The 19,706-nt window shown below is 46.2% G+C and overlaps 1 protein-coding gene across 1 annotated transcript in view; it reads right to left on the reverse strand.

The window, feature by feature from the left end:
- LOC143299242 (E3 ubiquitin-protein ligase HERC2-like) overlaps positions 1–19,706 on the reverse strand; it is a 176,496-nt gene that overhangs the window by 55,542 nt on the left and 101,248 nt on the right. Inside the window, 15 exon segments of the mRNA XM_076612452.1 lie at positions 872–1,015; positions 2,274–2,471; positions 4,777–4,967; positions 5,368–5,504; positions 6,852–6,960; positions 7,807–7,917; positions 8,767–8,884; positions 9,194–9,370; positions 10,830–10,999; positions 12,016–12,340; positions 12,800–13,131; positions 14,947–15,118; positions 15,984–16,196; positions 18,287–18,480; positions 19,103–19,253. Of these exon segments, the coding sequence (XP_076468567.1) occupies positions 872–1,015; positions 2,274–2,471; positions 4,777–4,967; positions 5,368–5,504; positions 6,852–6,960; positions 7,807–7,917; positions 8,767–8,884; positions 9,194–9,370; positions 10,830–10,999; positions 12,016–12,340; positions 12,800–13,131; positions 14,947–15,118; positions 15,984–16,196; positions 18,287–18,480; positions 19,103–19,253 (2,742 nt within the window).

Below are 19,706 nucleotides of genomic sequence, written 5' to 3' on the forward strand. Positions count from 1 at the left end.
ACACAAACACACACATTCACACACATGCATATGTGTACACATACGTATGTATACCCATAGTTAAGCAAGCCACGTACTCTTAGGTTGTGCCTGATACAACGAAACTTATGGAAGATGGTTTTTGAGGATCGATATATAACACGTGAGGGAGTGTCGGAGGTTGTCAGCAAGTCTGTTCCACGTCTTGGGGGCTTCAAAAAAAAAAAATCACAAATAATGATGATGACAATGAATCACTATAACAAACGATGGTGATGAATCATAATCACAAACGATTATGTGATGATCAATTTACACATATGTTGATGTGATTCATTATTACAAACAATGATGATGATGAATCATTATCATAAACAATGAATATGCTAATAATAATAATAATAATGAAACTTTTTTTTATATAAACAATTGATGAATATAATAATGAATCCTCTTTACAAATGATAACAACAATCATTTCACAAACAATGATGATTATTATATATCTATGAATCTTTTTAACAAGTAAACAATGATGATGATGATATGAAATAGTAATCATGTAATGAATCATTCTACAGAGGATGATGTTGATAATGATAAGGACTGATAAAAAACAACAACAACAAACAAATAAACAAACAAACAAAAAAACACACACACAAACCCTCCCCCAAAATAATGAAGATGATGGTGATGATGATGATGAAGAATCATTTTCACAAACAATGATGACGACAACAACAATGAATCATCTTTCAAACGACAATGAAAATGATAACAATGATTTTTTTTTTCCTTTCAGAAATGATGATGAGGATAAGAACCAATAATCTTTCAGTCATCACTGTCAGCGGCCAAAGCAGCATTCCTGAACCAGCGCCGGTCTCACCTTGTCAGAGGCCAGGTAGGAGTAGCCAGAGACGACCTCATCCTCCTCAGAGCGGCGGTGGGCCACGATGGACAGCCCGTGAATCTTGCAGTCGATTCCACTGCTGCGACACTGCCGGATGCCAATCTCAAACAGCTCGTAGAACTGAAAAAAAAAAAAAAAAACCCCACTCCAGAGGCTACAGAACACTTGCAGAGATCAGTGAAATACATATAAAACATGAATAGAATAAACTGATATGACATGAAGAGTAAAAAAAAACCTAACAAAAACAACAACAACACACATGCAGAGAAAAAAACTTGACCCATTTCATACAAGATGAAGACAATTTTTCATACACATCACATGCACTACAGTAGTTTTAATTCCTGGATGATGGAATACTTTTTTCTTTCTTTCCACAAAGTTGTACTGCTAGAACTGCCAGTCTATTTGCTACATCAACACTTAACTTAACACTGATTGCATAATCATTTTAAGAGTAAAAAAAAAAGAGGAAATTTTCTTCCTAAAATTGTGTTTATCTAACACACTTACCGTGATATGTGTAGTGAAAAACAAGACTGGATAGTAATGTTTAAATGTTTGCTTAACTAGGTCTATGTAAGAACAAGTGCATGATTCGGTGACTACACTAATGATGCGCAGGGTTTAGTTTACAAGCTGTTTCCTCAGTCCAAACATCACCACCACCACGAACACAACAAACAACATCACCACCACCACTAACACAACAAACAACATCACCACCACAAACACAACAAACATCACCACCACCACAAACACAACAAACATCACCACCACCACAAACACAACAAACAACATCACCACCACAAACACAACAAACATCATCACCACCACCGCAAACACAACAACATCATCACCACCACCACAAACACAACATCATCACAACCACAAACACAACATCACCACCACAAACACAACAAGCATCATCACCACCATCACAAACACAACAAACAATATCACCACCATCACAAACACAACATCATCATCACCATCACAAACACAACAAACATCACCACCACCACAAACACAACAAACATCACCACCACCACAAACACAACAAACATCACCACCACCACAAACACAACATCATCATCGCCATCACAAACACAACAACATCACCACCATCACAAACACAACAACATCACCACCATCACAAACACAACAACATCACCACCACCACAAACACAACAAACAAACATCACCACCACCACAAACACAACAAACATCACCACCACAAACACAACACCACCACCACAAACACAATAAACAACATCACCACAAACACAACAAACACCACCACCACAAACACAACAAACAACATGACCACCATCACAAACACAACAAAATCACCACCATCACGAACACAAGTCACCTCGGACAGGTCCGAGATGAGGGTGACCAGGGTCTCGTTGGCCGGGATGTGGACAGTTCGAATCTCCTTCAGCGTGCTGATGCTCTCCCCTGCACTGACCACGACCAGGGAAGGTGTGTAGCTGGAGTCTGTGGGGTCGATGCGCATACATAATCGGTTGATGACCATGTCGGGCTGCATCTCCAGGCGGATCCAGTGCTGTGGAAAGACAGAGGGAGGACTGAAAACTTGTGTTGAGAGTTGACTGAAGTGCATTCCTCAGGTTCAAGGTTCAAGGTCCCACTGCATTTTGTAGCCATCAGGGAAGTGAATTCATATCCGGTGTGTCTAGGGCCTGGCACAGGAAGGTGTGGCCCATTTCTCTCCTACTGCTGCTTTTGACCTTCCCTGAATGAATTCAGGTACCCATTCACACCTTCGTGGTGATGAGAAAAATTGGTGTGAAATGTCATTCCATAACATACTGAAAAGGAAATTTTTTTTCCCGAAAATTACATTTATCTAACATAATTACTGTGACCCACTAGTGCAGACTCTGGCAGTGAGTTTGATTCCTGTCCTGTGCAAACTTCTATTTGCATATGCGGAGAAAACGAAAGTAGCTACGGCCAATAACCTCCCAGAAGTAGGTTACCTCCCCTCTGTATCCCTGACTAGCTTCCTCTTTTTCCTGCAGCCATCTTGACCCCTGTTTCTGTGCTCTTCATACAGCTAAGTTTTTCTGTATTTTCTGTCTATCGATTCTTTGCCACTCATGCTTTGTGTCTGACGAAGACTTTTATCAGGTCACAAACTTAGCTCGTTTGGGCAGTCGAGCTAATATTAAGGTGCAATCACAATCGTCAGGACCGTCTATCTCATGCTCTCTCAACAACAGGTACAGGTACAGTATTTGGGGCAGAAATTACGCCTTGCGGTCTTTCCACGCCTCCTCCACTCCCTCCGGTCCACCCCAGACCACTACCACCTCCTACACCTCCTCTAGTGTCATCTCTGGGTTTGTTTACCCACACAAAGGTCAGTTGTGCTGTTTCCTTTTGACTCAATCGATTCGCGTCCGCACTCTGCGTTTTCTCGGCCCTGCCAGTGGGTAGTGCACGAGTCGCCCTCCTCTGTCTCTTTCCCCATGCCCAAAATTTCAATGACTGAGCGTGCGTTCCCTATGGGGAACCAACATGGACATACGTCTGCCGCTCTGCACACACGATCCGATATGTTTTTCATCTGTGAAGGTGGCCGGACAATGTATCCGCGCCCCGCACGTGGCATGCCCTGACTGTCTTGCGTCCAACGGTGACCGAGTTGAGTCGGGATGCACTCCCTCTAGGTAGGGAGGAAGGTGGAACATTTGGGGACACACATGCCCAAACGTGTGCAGCCTGTCCTGAACATCATATTCAAGGGAGGCAACTTCGCTTCATCACCCCTGCCAGTGACCGTAGCGGTTACCTCCCTTGCGCCTGCACCGCACCTTGCCCACAGAGCAGGTGCATGCACGGCCCATTGAAACGGGCCTAAAGCCTGGATCACTGGTGAACACTGGATCAGATGTCCAAAGCCTGACTGATTTTGCCAGGGCGTCTCCTCAGGCAGCAGATGATGTTACAGATCTAACACTTGGAGGGTTATGTCAGACCATGCAAGCACACACATAGGCACATGCACATTGCCATACATGTATGCATACACACACACACATCCAAGCACACACAAACATCCACCCACACAGACATACACACAAACCAAGACCAACCGCTTTCCGCAAACACACACATACATGCACAAACACACACACATCCACACACACACATTCACAGATCATGACAAACTGCTTCCCATTTCCCTTCTCCGTGATCCACATTCCACTCTTCCCCCTCAAACCCACCCACACATATGCAAACATCAACACAAACACACACACACGCACACACACACACACACACACCACATCCACAAATCATGGCCACCATTTCCCCCTACTATTCTCTCTGACCCCATCCCCATTTTCCACTCTTCCCCCTCCAAGTTAGAGTCAAATCCACTCACCTCCCACTGACCCCCACACCCTCCGCCCCCCACCCCTCACATGCATACACACAAAACATGACTAGTCCCATCCCTTTCCTTTAACCCTGACCCCCCTCCCACCTTCAACCCACCCACAAACACACAAATCATGACCAGCCTCATCCCCTACACTTCTCCCCATCCACCCCACTTCCACCTTACCCCCTCTGACAAACGCTCACAGACACACATACAAAAACCAATCCCTTCCCTTTACTTTTTTCCCTGAATCCCTTTGCCCCCCTACCAGCCACCCACCTACACACAAACCAACCAACTGTATCCGTTCTCCTCGAACCCCCTGCCAGTCTTCCCCCTTCACACACACACACACACACACACACACACAGAGACCTTTCCCTTTCAAATCCAACAAACATAACCACACATAAGCAGCCCCCCCTCCCTTCCCCACCCCCCATCCAGAGATCTATACCTTTCCCTGGGTGCCAGAGCTCTGCCAGAATCCCTCGTTGCCATCGATGAGTCGCATGGCCTGGTTCTCGCGGGAGGACACAGTGATGTTCTTCACACACATGTGCCAGTTGTCCACCAGGGCGCCGCTTGCCACACGCTGCACCGGCTTTGTCTGTTTACCGGGTTTCCCCGCAAATGTCGGTTCACTCCCTGCAGACAGGCAACGACAGTCACATCGTGTATGGAGAGATGCAATTAAGCAGACTGATAAATGTATACAGAGTAGAAATCATAAACATAAATTTCAAAGAGAAACACCATACTTTTCAGCCCACAAGAACTGCAGTACATAACAAGCACCCCCTGAATTTTCAGAAAAAAGTTATGTTGAACATGTACAACATGCAACATCCAATATGGCTGTACCTGGTGATAATCCTGAAAAGTAAAAGTCCTCCATATTGTCTGGTGCAGAATGGCTCTGTTGACCCCAATGAAAAACTGGATCACAATCTAACTTGTTTTTATCTGCTTGTTGACTTGGCTCTGGCGGATAAACTGAAAGAAGCTGTGGCTAGTAGCCTCCCTTAGCATACTGACTCTCTCTCACCTGGCTCTGTGTAGCGCATGAAGGGGTGGCGGTGTGACTTGACGGAGCGGAAACAGTTGTCACAGACGTCGTAATCCTCACACATCTTGCACTTGTAGCGTGGGCCTGTGATGGGGTTCATGTTGCAGGAATCACACCTGGAAACAACACCTCCAACTATGACCACTGAACACTGGGTCACAAGTCCAATACTTAATAGATTCTGCAAAGGTGCCTCCTGCCTCCAGTGTGATAAATAGAATTGTGCAACCAACAACCATCTACCTGAATATCTAGTCATCAGCCCCATCCACATGTATTATGCAGCTTCTGTTCAAACGGTGTGTGTGTGTGTGTGTGTGTGTGTGCATGCATGCATGTGTGTGTGTACAGTGCGTGCATGCGTGAGTATGCACAACTTTTTATATTAATATGCACTTGTATGTATTTAATTTCTACTGTATCTGTGTTTGTGTATGATTTTCAATTTATGTTCGTATCTTGTTATGTACTGTCTCCCCCAATATTCCTTGTGACCCCGGTACACTTGGTAATAAAGACATATTCTATTCTATTCTATTTTGAATTAGCATTCAGTAAAACACTGGCACCATGACTGACATGCATTGTGTGTTGGAATGTGTGACTGACAATGAATGGTGCCACATTGTGAATCACAACAAATCAATGCTAGTGCCGCACACCCCATTAAGAATTAAAAGTCCTGGGTTCAATTTCAAAAAGGACTGAAATATTCACTCACCCATCCATTAGACCCTCTGTGTTTGTCTGTGTGCTAGTCTTTCGAATGAGATGACTAACAAAGGTCCCCTGTGCCACATAAAACAAGCCACAGCAATAGTATAGCTGTCCCTGGCAAAATTCTGCACACGTATGATAGTCGTGTCTGACTGTGACCATCAGAACTGCAGAGGAAGCAACTGCTGTCCTGACTATCAGGGCTATAATTCACAGTGGAGAGTGTCTTGCCCAGGTTATATCCCCACTCTCTCAACCAGGTGAGCTTTATGACAGGTCGTGTTGGATGCTCCCTGAAAGCCAACTGGCCCCTAAGGCTGCAGCTGTAAATGAATTCCCCTTTCAGCAGAGAGACCTTTGATGATACAGCTCTCAAGAGCTTTATGACAGGTGGTGTTGGACGCTCCCTGAAGGCCAACTAGTCCCTAAGGCTGCAGCTGTAAATGAATTCCCCTTTCAGTGGAGAGACCTTTGATGATACAGCTCTCACTTGCTGTCAGCTTAACTGTAAGCGGATGTCAATCTCTGCTCATAATACACACACACATACATGCGGATAGAATATAGAAGAGTGGCGCTGAATTACAGCAATGCACTCTCCCCCAGGGTGAGGAGGGAAGGAGGAGAGGAGGTAGAGGTGGGAGGAGGAGGAGAAGGAGGAGGAGAAGGAGGAGAAGAAGAAGAAAAATATGGGGAAAGAGGAGGAGATGAAGAAGAGGAGGAGGAAGAAAGCAGTGTGTACTGACGTGACGTGAGGGTGGACACTGGGCACCAACTCCATCTCCTCTATCACCCCTGTCCAGTGGGCCTGCTGGGGAAAGTCCACTGTCACATCACGCCCATTGGGGTTGATGGCTGCACACAGCACAGTACAACACAATACACAGTGGAGCACATTTCATGTCAAAGAACCCACGCCAACAAAAAAAATTGTCACAAGCAAAATTCTGTATAAAAACATCACGTCTGTTGGGGCTGATGGCTGAGCACAGAACATTACAAAGTGTAGCAGTTTTCATGTTAAAGAACACATGACAACAAAAGGGATGCCCTTGGCAAAATTCTGTAGAAAAGCATCACAAATGAATATCTGTGTGGATTAAAAAGTGTTGGGGCTGATGGCTGCAGACAGGACAGAACTATCCATCATACGATACATGGTGGAACAGTGGCCAAGTGGTAATGCACCTTACTGGAATGCCAATGGATCTGAGTCCTATACATGGTCCAGGATTTATACCCCCCCCCCACACCCCCTAAACCTTGAGAGGTGGACTGGGTGCTAGTCTTTCATACAGGACGATAAACTGAGGTCCCATGTACAGTATGCACTTGGCGTTACTTGAAGAATCAACGGCAGCAACAGGGATTGCCCCTGACAACATTCAGTAGAAAAAACAATCCACTTTGAGATTTTGACAAACACACTTGGACACCAAAAAAAAAAAAAAAATTTTTTTGAACATGGGTTGCACTGCACTGGGATGATGTGCATTCTCAGTGAAAGCAGCTCAAATTTCAGAGAAATCTGTTGTTGCAGAAAGTAATATTGTAATACAATTATTCTCACACATTACGTTTTTGATTTAAATGGCCTAACCTGATATCGCTCAGTGTGGTGGTCTGGACAACCATCAACAACAAGCAACACTGTCAAAAGTGAAATTCAGGCCCCTGTACAAAGAGAAGAAGCAGACGTACCAGTGACAGTGCCGATGCTGCCGTGTGTGACAGAGCCCCACTTATAGGTGGGTGTGATCACGCTTGGCTTGACTCGCACTTTGTCCAGCACCTTGATGGGCTGGGCTGTGTCTGCAACATCACACAACAAGGATTTTCTTTCTGTATGTCTTCTTTTTTTTGTTTAGATATAACTGTGTTGTTTGTGGACAGATATGCTTTTGTGTGTGTGTGTGTGTGTGTGTGTGTGCGCGCGTGTGGAAAGTCTTCAAGAAACATATCTACAACCATTGCTGTTCAGCTGGAAGGTTTTAATGCCTGAATGTTCAACAAGCATACAGACACACACACACACACACTCTCTCTCTCTCACACACACACACAAAGTGTTATTTAGACACTGAAAATGTAATTTGTGTATGAAAAGAACAGAAAAAATGAATGGCAAAGAACTGAAGCCTATTTTTGTTTGTTTTGTTTATTTGCTCTTTTCTTTTTTTTTCCTTCACAAATATTTTTATTCTTTTTTTTACTGTATAAAAACAAGACAGCACATCTTTGACAACTACACAAAAAAGTAAAGAACAGGCTGTTGTTAACTCTGGGAATGAACAATCTTTTAACAAGCCCTATGATGAATTTTGAGGTTAATCTTGAGGTTCTCGATTAGAATAATTGTCAAACAAATAAAGATGCTCAGCACAGTCATAAGGTCATCAGTACTTTTTTTTTTAATTTCATAATCCACCATTCATTGTACAAAATGACCAGGACTTAAAACCAATAAAATTCATACAAACACAGAAGCATGCGCACATATGCACATACCAACACACACAGACTACAAACTCACAGTTGGCATTTGTGTAGATCATAAACAAGCACAGCTTTTGGAGTAAAGCTGCAGTTAGATGTGTTGGTTAGTATAATAACAGTAATGACAACACTAACAATGCTTCTAACGAAGAGGAGGCAACCTACCCCTGGCCATGTTTGTGAACCCCAGCAGTTCCACATGGATGTAGCGTACCCAGTACGTCCCTGTCTTGCGCTGCCAGTCTGCCTGAATGTTCAGGTCATGCAGTCCGTCACGGTCCAACTGGAGATCAACACAGAGGGGGTACTGGTTATGGCAACTGTGGTGAAGGGTTTGTAACTGTTGTGACTGGTGTTGTAATCATTTTGAGTCTGTGTGTGTGTGTGTGTGTGTGTTCATGTTCAATTTGTTTTCGTATTATTCACTACTTAATTTCACCAATATACCATTTGACTGTCAATCAATTCATGGGCTTTAGGCATCTTGTGCACCTGACAATCCACTATCAGGTAACAGCTAAAACCCCGGTTATAACTACAACTGTACATGCTCTTCACTAACGCTGAGACTGACGACAGAACAGTGACTGACCTTGATGACCTTGCCGATGTCTCCCTCGTGCACCTCCTCGTAGGTCTTGCAGCAGCGGACCATCATGCCCACCTGGATGTTGTCACGCACATACATGGCGTAGTCGTCGTGGTTGGCGTAGTCTGTCCGCTTTTTGTACATCGTGGACTGACCCAGCAGCTCCACCGGGGCAGCTGACTGTCAAACCATACACCTACAGTGTCAGCTTTCATTTCTCAAGGAGGTGTCCCTGCCTTCAGACATATCCACATATTCTACACCACATCTGCTAGGTAGATTCCTGACCAGCAGTGTAACCCAGTGCGCTGGTCAGGCCTTGACGTTCGTGTATGTATCACAGCATCAGAGAGGAAACTCTATACAATTTTGCCAGAAGACAACATGCATTGCCGTGGGTTCTTTTTCAGTGACTCAAATGCATGCTGCACATGGGACCTCGGTTAACCATCTCATCTGAATGACTAAATGCTCAGTTTGATTTTCCAGTCCGGTTAACCATATCATCTGAATGACTACCGTAAAGTTCGGTCTATAAGCCACGACTTTTTACTCCAGCTTCAACCTCTGCAGCTTATACAATGATGCAGCTTATTGGAGGATTTGAACGATCCTGGGAGTGTCACGTTCTCATCTATTCTTAGCTGCCCTTCAACTCACCAAAATCATGATTTCTGTCCATGAATTTTTGGATGAGCTTCAGGATAGTGTGCTAACTGTTCACGTTTTATAAATCAAATCCGCACACATTAAAGCCTTCAGATCAGCATTCATACTCTGCTCAAGCGTACACCCTCATCATGCCGAAAACGCAACATTATGCCTATGATGCAGCCTTCAAACTGAAGGCAATCGACCTAGCAGATGACAGTGCAAGCGACGAACCAGCAGCGACCTCCACCTTCATGTTCATGAAGTGAAAGCTAGGCTGAAGTCAGTGACAAGATAGCGGAGGAAGCTGTGCTGGTTCTCTTCAACTCGGACACTGAAGACAAAGATTTCAGTGGATTCAGTGAGCAGGATGACGTTGAATAAATGTGACTATCCTTAAATTATGGATCTTATTTTCCTTGTGTTTATTCATTATTTTTTTGTGGCACTAACAGTATTTTCGTTTGCTTTTTTTTGTGTTGTTCCCGCTTGTGTTTATTTCATAACCTACAGTATTGACAGCTTTTCTGTAGTATCAGTATGTGTTCCAGTATCGGAAATAAGTGCGGCTTATAAGCCAGTGCACTCAATAGACCGAACTTTATGGTAAATGCTCAGTTTGATTTTCCAGTCAAACTTGACATGCTGTCTTTAAAGCCAAACAAATATTCAGGCAACTAACAGGGAAAAGCCCATTATATTTTCTGGATTCAGAGTCACAGTGAAATACCCATGATCTGGAAATGTGGCTTAATCAGGAAGACTTACAACTTACCATTGGCATAAGTGGAAAGATTTTTTTTTCACTATGTAAATTCCAAATTTGGTATGGTCTAAGTATTTGTTAACGTTTACCACTAACCCCCCCCCCCCCCCCCCCACACCCCCTCCACACCCCTTACACACGCACACACACACACCCGAACATCAGGTTATTACACAGACTAAATTAGTTTACTGACATGAGTCAAAAGCTGCATTCACTCACCTCAAAGGAGTCCAGTTCCCCAAAGTCATCAGACATGGAGTCAGTGTCAGAGTGGATGTCGTAGCTGTTGGACTCTGAGTCTGAGTCATCCTGGGGGTGGGGGTGCTCCAGCAGCCAGCTGACCAGACTCTCCACACTGGGCGTCTCCACAGTGCCGTACACACTGCTTGCTGTTGGGAAAATATCATCACTGGGATAATAATAATAACAATAACGATGATGATGTTGATGATACTGGGCGTCTCCACAGTGCCGTACACACTGCTTGCTGTTGGGAAAATATCATCACTGAGATAATAATAATAACAATAACGATGATGATGTTGATGATACTGGGCGTCTCCACAGTGCCGTACACACTGCTTGCTGTTGGGAAAATATCATCACTGGGATAATAATAATAACAATAACAATGATGATGATGATGATGATGATAATGATGATATTGGGTGTCCCCACTATGCCACACACACTGCTCACTGTTGGGGAAATACCATCATTAGGATAACGATAATAACAATGATGATGACGATGGTGATGATGATGATGATGATACTGGGCATCTCCACACAATATTTTAATCAACCTCTGATCCTTGTTGGGGCAAGCAGGATTTCAGAAAAAAACCAACGAAATCAAGAACACAATCAGGTTTATCATAACATTTGTATTAAGAGAGTACAGCCTGGTCAAGCGGTCCCAAACCTCAATGAAACACCACAGCAGCATCTTCATCAACCCCATCATCATTCATCATCATCAAAATATTGAACACAAAATTGGTATTTGTATATGTATTTATTTTTATCACAACAGCGCCACCAATTTTTTTTGTTTTGTTTTTTTGTATTTTTTCCTGTGTGCAGTATTATTTGTTTTTCCTATCCAAGTGAACTTTTCTACAGAATTTTGCCAGGAACAACCCTTTTGTTGCCATGGGTTCTTTTACGTGCGCTAAGTGCATGCTGCTTACGGGACCTCGGTTTATCGTCTCGTCCGAATGACTAGCGTCCAGACCACCACTCAAGGTCTAGTGGAGAGGGAGAAAATATCGTCAGCTGAGCTGTGATTCAAACCAGCGCGCTCAGATTCTCTCGCTTCCTAGGTGGACGTGTTACCTCTAGGCCATCACTACACAACCACCAAAAAACAAACCAAAAACCCCCCACAAAAACCCACTACTCACACAACGCCTTCTCTGCCAGCTCCACACTCTTGCGGGGGAATCCCATCTCCACCAGCTGACTGACGATGGGAGACGCAGGGGGCGGGGCTGATGCCTTCATCTTCTTCTGTCGGGGCGGGGCCGGACGGGGGATGGCGCCTGGCATCTCAAACAGTCCCTTGAGGCCCGACGGGGGGGAGATCGCCGCCATGGCAGCTGCTGCTGCGGCGGAGGACGAAGCCTCCGTCAGGTTCTGCTCATCATCAGAACTGGAGTCGTTGGAGGGCTCGTTGGTCGGGGTGTCCAGCTCAGCCTGCAGGTACTGGCACACCTCTATGGCTGCCACCTGCCGGAATTGATCAACACCCAGGTGACGAACCAATCATCCTTAGCCCAGGAAAAGAGAAGAGCGGAATGGGGTGAACAGTGACAAACAGGTGGTGAGTCAGTGAACCTCGCCCATGAAAGAGAACAGCTATCTAATGATAATGATAGTAATAGTAAGAATGTATTCATGTAGTGCTGAATATTGTGCAGAGACAAATCAAAGCGTTTACACACCAAGTAGGTTTTGACAAAGCGCAGTACAGAGGTTTGATGAAAAGAAAAGCTGTCTGAGTGGGGTAAACTGTGACTCACGTGTGATGACACCCCCCCCACCTACCCCCGCCCCCTCTCCACCTACCCCTCCTCCCCCCCCCACACACATACACAAATACACACAAACACACAAGAACAGCAACAACATCACCAATTCCACCACTACCACCACCCCACACTGACACAACACAACACACACCCCTACCTGCATCTCCTCCATGCTGAACATGGCCTTCAGAGGAGAGGGCTGGGTGGCCATGGCCAGCACCTGTTGGAACAAGCTGGACTGCTGAGTGCCCCCTGCTTCCCCTCCTCCCACGCCCCCGCCCTCCTCCTCCCCGGGCACCTCCACGTCCAGCCCCAGGCCCTGGGCAGCCAGGAGGAGGGCGTGGGTGGGGTTGGGGTTCGGTTCCAGGGGCACGGGCTGGGAGAGGACGCTGCGCAGGTTGTGCTGGTGGCGGCAGAGGCAGGCGGCAGTCCGCATCACACCCAGCAGTATCTGCTGCCGCTCCAGGTCCTGGCTGCTGGGGGTGGGGGCTGTGGGGGTACACAGAGCACAGTGAGTCTTTGTGATTGGTCTACAGGGCTGTGTTGCTACACACAGCACAGTGAGTCTTTGTGATTGGTCTACAGGGCTGTGTTGCTACACAGAGCACAGTGAGTCTTTGTGATTGGTCTACAGGGCTGTGTTGCTACACACAGCACAGTGAGTCTTTGTGATTTGTCTACAGGGCTGTGTTGCTACACACAGCACAGTGAGTCTTTGTGATGGGGGTACACACAGCACATTGAGTCTTTGTGATGGGTCTACAGGGCTGTGTTACTACACAGAGCACAGTGAGTCTTTGTGATTGGTCTACAGGGCTGTGGGGGTACACACAGCACAGTGAGTCTTTGTGATGGGTCTACAGGGCTATGTTGGTACACACGGCACAGTGAGTCATTGTGATTTGTCTACAGGGCTGTGGGGCTACACAGAGCACAGTGAGTCTTTGTGATGGGTCTACAGGGCTGTGGAGGTACACACGGCACAGTGAGTCTTTGTGATTATCTAATCAACACAGGACTTTGTGTGGTACACACAGCACAGTGACTCTTTGACTGGCACTATCTGGCCAAAACAGGCACACAATCAAAATACAACCCATGTGGTAGGGACTCACATCCATGCACTGAATACCAGGCACACACACACACACACACACACATGCACCCACACCCACACATGCATGCATGCACACACAAACACACATCACAGACACACACACACACAAACCTACATACCACACACACATACACACACATACATACACCCACACCCACACATGCATGCATGCACACACACACACATGCCCACACAAACACACATCACAGACACACACACACACATATACCAACTATGCTGTGTAAGTTATCTCTTTAAATCCCAGAACCATTTGCAATTTTTGATGCCTCCCTAAACATAACAAACCACAGACATACAAGAAATGAAATAATGCTCAAATGTATATGTTTTAATAAAGGAAAATCAATGGAGAATATAATCATTAAGTGCCCATCCAGGGTCAATGCTGTGGTACACACACACACACACTGACATTCATGCACACACAAACACATACACACACAAACTCAAAGACGGACAGACACACCCACTCCAGAGACACATACACAGTAACATTGCTGCTGTGACAGCTACTACAGGCTTTTGTCCTGTACTCACACTGTTATATGTTCCTGCCCTTTCGTTTTATTTGTATTTTGTATTTCTTTTTATCACAACTGATTTTTCTGTGTGAAATTCGGGCTGCTCTCCCCAGGGAGAGCGCGTCGCTACACTACAGCGCCACCCAATTTTTTTTTTGCATTTTTTCCTGCGTGCAGTTTTATTTGTTTTTCCTATCGAAGTGGATTTTTCTACAGAATTTTGTCAGGAACAACCCTTTTGTTGCCATGGGTTCTTTTACGTGCGCTAAGTGCATGCTGCACACGGGACCTCGGTTAATCATCTCATCCGAATGACGAGCGTCCAGACCACCACTCAAGGTCTAGTGGAGGGGGAGAAAATATATGCGGCTGAGCCGTGATTCGAACCAACGCGCTCAGATTCTCTCGCTTCCTTGGCGGACGTGTTACCTCTAGGCCATCACTCCACAGCTAACGCACACCTGAAAACATTTGTCAGGCCATTACAACGCACCTTGGACTAAATGTGTGCAAGAATGTTTGTTCATTCTTCACTCTGATGCCTTTTCACTTTCAGTAATATTAGATGAGAGGAAGAAAAAACACAACAACCCACAAAACACACCAAAATCAATGGGTCAGTAAATATAGAGACAGGAGACTCACGGAGCACGGGTTCGATGCTGCCGGTACTGGTGGCAAGCGGGGCGCGGAGGATGTCCTTGTCGCGGTCTGCGGATCGCAGGATGTTCATGGTGAGGCTGATGAGGCGCGCCCAGTTGGACAGGTCCTCCTCCGTCATGGGCATCTTCTCCACACGGAACTCCACCACTGGCACCTGTGTGGTGTTACCATGGTGTGGTGATGTGTTGTAGGAAGGGGGTGAGAAAATGTGTGTGTGTGTGTGTGTGTGTGTGTGTGTGTGTGTGTGTGTGTATGTGTGTGTGTGTGTGTGTGTGTGGGTGCGTGTGTGTGTTTCTTTCTTTTCACTGGTAAGTGATATTAGACGGGGAGGGGATGGGGGAATGGGGGTAGTACATCTGTGTGTGTGTGTGGGGGGGGGGGGTTGTGGGGGGGTTTGGGGTGTGGGGCGATGGGAAGATGTGGTGGTCATGTGTGTGTGTGTGTGGGTGTGTGTGTGTGTGTGTGTGTGTGCGTTTGTGTGTGTGTGTGTGTGTAGGTGTGAATGTGTGTGTGTGTGTATGTGTGTGTGTGTGTAGGTGTGAATGTGTGTGTGTGTGTGTTTGTGTGAGTGAGTGAGTGAGTGAGTGAGTGAGTGTGTGTGTGTGTGTGTGTGTGTGTGTGTGTGTGTGAGTGAGTCAGTGAGTGTGTGTGTGTGTGTGTGTGTGTGTGTGTGTGTGTGAGTGAGTCAGTGAGTGTGTGTGTGTGTGTGTGTGTGTGTGTGTGTGTGTGTGTGTGTGTGTGTGTGCATGTTACCATGATAAGCTACAGGAAGGGAGGAGAATGTGCGTGTATACATATATGTGTGTGTGTTGGGGGGAGGTTTGTGTGTGTGTGTGTGTGTGTGTGTGTGTGTGTGTGAGTGTGTGTGTGTGTGCGTGCGTGTGTGTGTGTGCATGTGCACGCATGTATGCATGTGTGTGTGTGCATTTGTGCATGTACCTGTGTTAGGATGAAGAAGAAGACGATGAAGAAGAACGAGAAGAAGAAGCAGAAACAGCAGCAACTACACAAGGACTCACCGGAATCAGCTCAGACAGCCGACACACTCGCAGCTTGCTTCCATTGAACTGGACGTGGACCTTGCCCTTGGGGGTGATGCGGGCCACGGTGCCCATCTCGAAAGCCTCGTGCTGCACGTGCCCACCCAGGCGTGGCCGGGTGTCCACCCCTCCCACCACCCCGAGGAGCGCCAGGATGGTGCCTGTCAGCTCACTGCTGGCTGTCTCCGTGTCCTGCACCGCACAGCACTGCTTGTTGTTTTGACTGAAATCATCTCTGGTCAAGGTCTGCTTCTTTTTTTTTTTTTTCTGATTTACTATATCTATTTTACTACTTTTTTTTTTGGGGGGGGGGGGGTGGGGGTTAACTTTATGTTATCTGTTTTATTTGTATTTGTATTTCTTTTTATCACAACAGATTTCTCTGTGTGAAATTCAGACTGCTCTCCCTGAGGAGAGTGTGTCGCAACACTACAGTGCCATCCATTTTTTTGTATTTTTTCCTGTATACACACACGTATAAAATCTATATATATATATAAAAAAAAAGCTGTATTACATACTTTGTGTGGAACTATACAAACACATGTATCTAAATAACAGTTCACAAGTGATGATTATTTTCAGTTCCAAAATAAAGATGATGCCAGAAAACTATACTTAGCATTTATAATCATATATAAAAGGTATCAACAAAACTTTTTTTCAAGGTGGTGTTTGATATTACAGTGTCAACTGCACAACATGTTGAACAGAATCATCTTTATTCAAATTCTGTTTCATCTTATTTACTTACTGGTTGATTCATTCATCTATTCTGACTGATGAATTGATTGGTTCATTTATTAATTCTATTTTCCATTTATTTGTTTGTTTATTAATTCTATTATGTATTTATTTATTTATTCATTCACTGACTCATTTATTTATCAATTTGTTGTTTCCTTTATTCATTTGCCTTCTGTGATTTCCAGCACAGATTCTCCAGAAGATGGGGAGATATTCTTTTATTTATTCATTCACTCATTCATTTATCTGTTTATTTGTTATATTTCATTCATTCATTTGCCTTCTGTTATTTCTAACACATATCCCTACAGAAGGTGAGAAGGTGGGGATACTGTTTATACAGAAAGGGTCTATGGTACCCCACAGGGCGACAGGGGGTGGGGTGGGGGACTGATGATTCCTCAGTGACCCTATAGGGGGGGGACTGATGATTCCTCAGTGACCCCACAGGGGGACAGGGGGGGACTGATGATTCCTCAGTGACCCTATAGGGGGGGACTGATGATTCCTCAGTGACCCCACAGGGGGACAGGGGTGGGGGGGGGGGGACTGATGATTCCTCAGTGACCCCACAGGGGGACAGGGGGGGACTGATGATTCCTCAGTGACCCTACAGGGGGACAGGGATGGGGGTGGGGGGGACTGATGATTCCTCAGTGACCCCACAGGGGGACAGGGAGGGGGGGGGGACTGATGATTCCTCAGTGACCCTATGGGGGGGGGGACTGATGATTCCTCAGTGACCCCACAGGGGGACAGGGAGGGGGGGGGGACTGATGATTCCTCAGTGACCCTATGGGGGGGGGGACTGATGATTCCTCAGTGACACCACAGGGGGACGGGGGGGGAGGGAGGGGACTGATGATTCCTCAGTGACCCCACAGGGGGACGGGGGGGGGAGGGGGGGGGGGAGGGAGGGGACTGATGATTCCTCAGTGACCCCACAAGGGGACGGGGGGGGCGGGGGGAGGGGACTGATGATTCCTCAGTGACCCTAAGGGGGGGGGGGGACTGATGATTCCTCAGTGACCCTATGGGGGGTAGGGGGGGGGGGACTGATGATTCCTCAGTGACCCTATGGGGGGGGGGGGGGGACTGATGATTCCTCAGTTACCCCACAAGTGAAGAAGGTGGCAGAATGTTTAAGATGCTTATCTGACTACACAGTGTCTGTGAGGGTCTGGGTTCCCATCAGTCTTGCCCTTTCTCCTAAGTTTGACTGGAAAATAAACATGAGCATCTAGTCATTGGGATGAGATGATAAACTAAGTTCTATGTGCAGCATGCATCTGGTGCTCAAATAAAGAACTAATGGCAACATAATGTTGTCCTCTGGCAAAACTCCACTCTGACAGGTACGCAAATATATAAATATGCACTCAATTATGGCCTGATAAGCGCGTTGGGATATGCTGCTGGTCAGGCATCTGCCCAGCAGATGTGGTGTAGCGTGTATGGATTTGTCCCAAAGCAGTGACGCCTCCTTGAGAAACAGCAACTGAAGCTGACCCCCCAGAGAGACGGCAGCCACTTACTGGAGACCTGGTGTCCAGCAGGGAGATGATGTGCGACAGGTGGGAGGTGATGTAGGTGTTGACGTGGGGGTTCCACACCTCCAGGGAGTGAAGCTTGCGGATCACCGCCACCATCTCCTCCGCCACAGTGCTGGTGTAGGTGGACGTCACCGACACCCGGGGGTAGGGCGACTTCATGGGGCCTCCAGGTATGTCTGACAACCATCATCATCTTTGTCATGAGCATCAACATCATCATCATCATCATCATCACTCTCACCATCATCATCAACATCATGATGTAAATGTACATCACCAATACCTGGTGACTTCATAGGGCCTCCAGGTTTTGTCTGATCAATGCACAAGGGTGGGATCTGTCCTTCACCTGTGTTCATAAGGGTGGGATCTGTCCTTCACCTGTGTTCATAAGTGTGGGATCTGTCCTTCACCTGTGTTCATAAGGGTGGGATCTGTCTCTCACCTGTGTTCATAAGGGTGGGACCTGTCCTTCACCTGTGTTCATAAGGGTGGGACCTGTCCTTCACCTGTGTTCATGAGGGTGGGATCTGTCCTTCACCTGTGTTCATAAGGGCGGGATCTGTCTCTCACCTGTGTTCATAAGGGTGGGACCTGTCCTTCACCTGTGTTCATAAGGGTGGGACCTGTCCTTCACCTGTGTTCATGAGGGTGGGATCTGTCCTTCACCTGTGTTCATAAGGGTGGGATCTGTCCTTCACCTGTGTTCATAAGGGTGGGACCTGTCCTTCACCTGTGTTCATGAGGGTGGGATCTGTCCTTCACCTGTGTTCATAAGGGTAGGGATCTGTCTCTCACCTGTGTTCATGAGGGTGGGGTCTGTGGCACAGTTGGTCAGCACATTGCCCAGCAGGCGGAACAGGTTGTGGATGACTTCGTTCAAACGTGACACGTCCGATGACAGATCCCAGTGAGGCAGAACTGCCCTGAGCAGCTTCAGGGTCAGAATCTGGGGACACACACACACACAGATCACAGTCCTCACATGTTCTAAATCAACAGATAAATGAAATAGTTTAAAATAGGAGAAAAGTCTGAAACAGACTACTGTACTGTAAACACTCAACAAATATACTGATTTACGAACTATAAAGCGATACTGATGTCTTATAATACAGTGCGCCCAATGTTTGGTTAAAATCTGTCAAAATGCTGTTGTGAATCAGAGTAATATTTTTTTCAAAGACTTTTCCAGCCCTGAGGTTTCTTCAAGTATTTGACTCCCCCCCCCCCCCCCCCCCACCCCCCGACTTCCATGGATCTATACAAACCCTGCTGGAGGAAAGTGTATACCTGCCTGTTGATGTATGCCTAGGTGTTGATGTGTACCTGTCTGTTGATATGTACCTGACTGTCGATGTGTCTATGGATGTGTACCTGTGTGTTGGTATGTTTGTTGATG

Source organism: Babylonia areolata, chromosome 24 (genome assembly GCF_041734735.1).
Source record: "Babylonia areolata isolate BAREFJ2019XMU chromosome 24, ASM4173473v1, whole genome shotgun sequence".
Classification (NCBI taxonomy): domain Eukaryota; kingdom Metazoa; phylum Mollusca; class Gastropoda; order Neogastropoda; family Buccinidae; genus Babylonia; species Babylonia areolata.